Source organism: Parus major, chromosome 4, assembly GCF_001522545.3.
Source record: "Parus major isolate Abel chromosome 4, Parus_major1.1, whole genome shotgun sequence".
In the NCBI taxonomy this organism is placed as follows: domain Eukaryota; kingdom Metazoa; phylum Chordata; class Aves; order Passeriformes; family Paridae; genus Parus; species Parus major.
The window spans coordinates 20,929,348-20,932,645 of NC_031771.1; the positions used below are offsets into that span (position 1 = coordinate 20,929,348).

The window sequence follows — 3,298 nt, forward strand, 5'->3', positions numbered from 1 at the left end:
TATTTCCAATAAACACGAGGAGAAGGTATTTAAGGTGCCAGGTCTCAGAGTCAAGTGAAAGCACAACGCTCTCAGCTTTCTTCTCTGGGCAACTAAACCCCTGGATGTAAAAATATGAAATAAAAACCCTAACCTGTGTGCAGTGCAATTGCAACTTGCTTGCATTGCTATGCAGAAAATACAAGAAAGTAACTGTACCTACGTGGTCTAATATCCAATTTTAAGAGATTCAATTATTTAATTGTTGGATGTTGACAGTGCTGCATAACTAGCTGATGGAGACATTGCACAAAGTGAATCACAGTTCCTACCGCTCTTCTGGGGTGTAATGATTTTGCTAGCTTTTGGGGAAGTGGGAGAGAGAGAGAGATCTTTGCATACAGCAGGAAGAGCAGCTAATCACACCTCATTGTGAAATGATTTAAATACAAAAGGAGAGATCTAACTTCCTCTTAGACAGGAGACTTGTGTTTGCTGAGCAAAGAAGTCAGCCCTTCAGTAACATGTAGTTTTTAGTTTGCAGTACTACTTCAGCCTGCTGCAGAGATTATTCCAGGTGGTCAGTTTGGAAAATGGCAATACCAATTCCAAGAAAATGGTTGAAACAACACCAGACATCCTCTTGATAGAAAAGCTCATTACCATGAAAGAGTACTGAGCAAATTACTGAGCTACTTTGGCTTGTTTTAGTGGTGTTAGAACTGTGTGTCTGTTGCCTCAGAACCTTTTATCTTTCATCCTTACTGTTGTGTACTTGGTAAAACAAAAAAAAGATATGTAATTTATAAATGTTCTTTCCCTTTGCAAATCTCACGTGTTCTAGACAGACCAGTAAATGTTATCTCATTTTACAGCTGTATTAAAGGGCAGAGGGAAACAGAACAATTTTCGAAGGGTAACAAAAGGACGAACACAAACAGATTCTTTTCATATATCCTCAGTCTGTTGGACCAGGACCAACCAGCTTGTGGATGCTGAAGGCAGCTCTTATTTCTGCTGTGAGCTGGACCAGTGCATCTATGTTGTAGTGACAAGAACAAATTCTGCCAAACATCATCTGCACCACAAACTTTTCTACCATTCTTATCAAAGTATGGGCTGGTTCTCATTTGGATGATGTTTGGGGAATGTCATGTCAAAGACCTGAGCTAGCCCTAACAATGGAGATCTCTTCATGTGGGCTCCATGCCCCATTTTATCTCTAATGTTCTTGCTAGATGAAAAATCTCAGTGACAGAGGATAGGTAGTGCTGAAAGCAATATTCATCTTTCCATACAGGTGACCTAGGTTCTGTTCAAGTATCAATGTTTGGACTTTTTGTGCTGTTCTTTTATTACAGAAACTTCTACATGTCCTCCCAATACCAGAGTTTCAGTGGCCAACTTTAGCATGAAACACACAGAGTTTGTTTCATGATCTCTAAAAAAATCTCTACTTTTTTAACCACTCACAGACTGAAACTAAATATACAAGAATGAATTGTTGCATGTTACTCTCCCCACAAAAAAGTGAGAAAATTTTCAAGATACCAAACAACATTGGTATTTGAGTTGAAAAATACACTGATAAAATCCTGAAGAAGCAATCTGCCTCTGGAATCAGAAGGTCTACATAGGGTGTTAAACATGTGGAACAGAAGGAAGATATCACAACTGCCTGCTAAACCTCCTGATGTTAAGTTAACCTCAGACCTTAAGTTCTGAACCCATAATGTGATCCCTGAAGATGGATTACTGTGTAAAACTCTGTTCTTTCCTGCAGGACTGAGCAAGCCTGAAGCTTACATTTTCCACCTTAAAGCAAACAGGAAGTCTACAGCCAAATTGCAGGGTGAACATGCATCTCTTGTGCTCCGGTTCAAACTGGATTTCTAAAGACCACTTTTCACTTCCGCTTCAGCTAAGAGTCTTACTCAGGTTTAATTTTCTTTATAGGTTTTCTGTAATCTATGACTTTCAGACTTTGATATACCAAACCCATCCGTGACTCATGTCAGCTGATCCCTACACAACAGGATGGGCACAGGGAGAGCAATTCCTCCTCTTCAACATGTGTAGATGGACTTGCAGTATGATGAGTGCAGCACTGATAAAAGGCAGCACAGCAGGACTTGGGAGCTTCCTCGAAATGTCAGCTGTGCTCCCAGAGTCCAGAGAAGGCTGGAAGAGCAGAAGAATGTGGGGAGGAGGAGGGTAGGACAGAGGTTCTCAACTTCAGTGTGAAGTTGTTTGATTTAGGACTGGAGTATTTACCTTATGTATTCTTCCCTCGGAAAGTCTTAGAAATGAGGTCACGTCATGACATCTGATGCATCATTTTTACAGGAATAACCAAATGTTTTACTCTTTCATTATCTTGTCTAATAGCCAGTATCTGCCTAGAGAAGAAGGAATCGTCCTAGGATATCAGACACAGTCATTACATGGATACATTTAGGTGAGGTAGGGAACTTAGATACTCTGAAATCACAGGAATATTCCCACTAGCTAAAGATGATGATTCATCAGGAAATGTTAATGTAGGGTCACAGGTAGAAAAGTAATAGGCCAGAAGCACAAATAAACCCTATCTTCAACTTACCATCCCGTATTTTCCAGCAGGAAAAGTGCACAGCTGATTTGGGCAGATATGGTGGGATTTCAGTACGCTGAGGAAGGAGAGAGAACTGTGCTTCCGTCAGGATCATGTAAGGAAGGAGGTGGGTCTTGTAGGATTGTGCTGCTTCAGCCTTCTTGCTTGTGCTCTGTGCTATGTATTACTAGCACTTGATAGATTCACTTACGGTAGCAAAGCATGTTGAACCAAACAGTGTTGCCATGACCAAGGGATTAATGTTAGAGTCTCCATGTCTGGATGGATTGTCTGAATTGACCCAGAATGGCTACATGCTTCCCACTTTTTCATCTGCCTATACAGAGAGGATTTTCTATACCAAAAAATGACCAGTCTTCTAGACATAATAAAATAAAGTGAAAACAAACAGAAAAAAAAAAAACTGTTTGTGATAGTTTTTGTCTGTTCAGATTATTGCCAAACAAGAGGTAGATGGGCCTCTCCCCGTAACTTTAAACCTCTCAGCACTCACATTATCCTACCTCATTCACATGAAAAAAACTTTCAATTTTTTTAATTCAATATTTATAAGACCATCAACATGGAATACAACTTGAGTGCAGCAAGGTGATGACAGGTAATTACATAAAACTCATCAAGCATAAGCCACATATTATTAAATACGGTCCCTCACGTCCCCAGCTGTCCCTTCCCTTCCCTTCCCTTCCCTTCCCTTCCCTTCCC

At 40.3% G+C, this 3,298-nt stretch overlaps 1 protein-coding gene across 1 annotated transcript in view; it reads left to right on the plus strand.

Annotated features, from left to right (window-relative positions):
• The first annotated feature begins 2,058 nt into the window (after positions 1-2,058).
• The window catches only part of CISD2 (CDGSH iron sulfur domain 2), a 9,010-nt gene continuing 7,770 nt past the window's right edge, over positions 2,059-3,298 (plus strand). The window contains exon 1 of the mRNA XM_015623646.2: positions 2,059-2,193. Within this exon, the coding sequence (XP_015479132.1) occupies positions 2,059-2,193 (135 nt within the window). The remainder of the gene's footprint in view (positions 2,194-3,298) is intronic.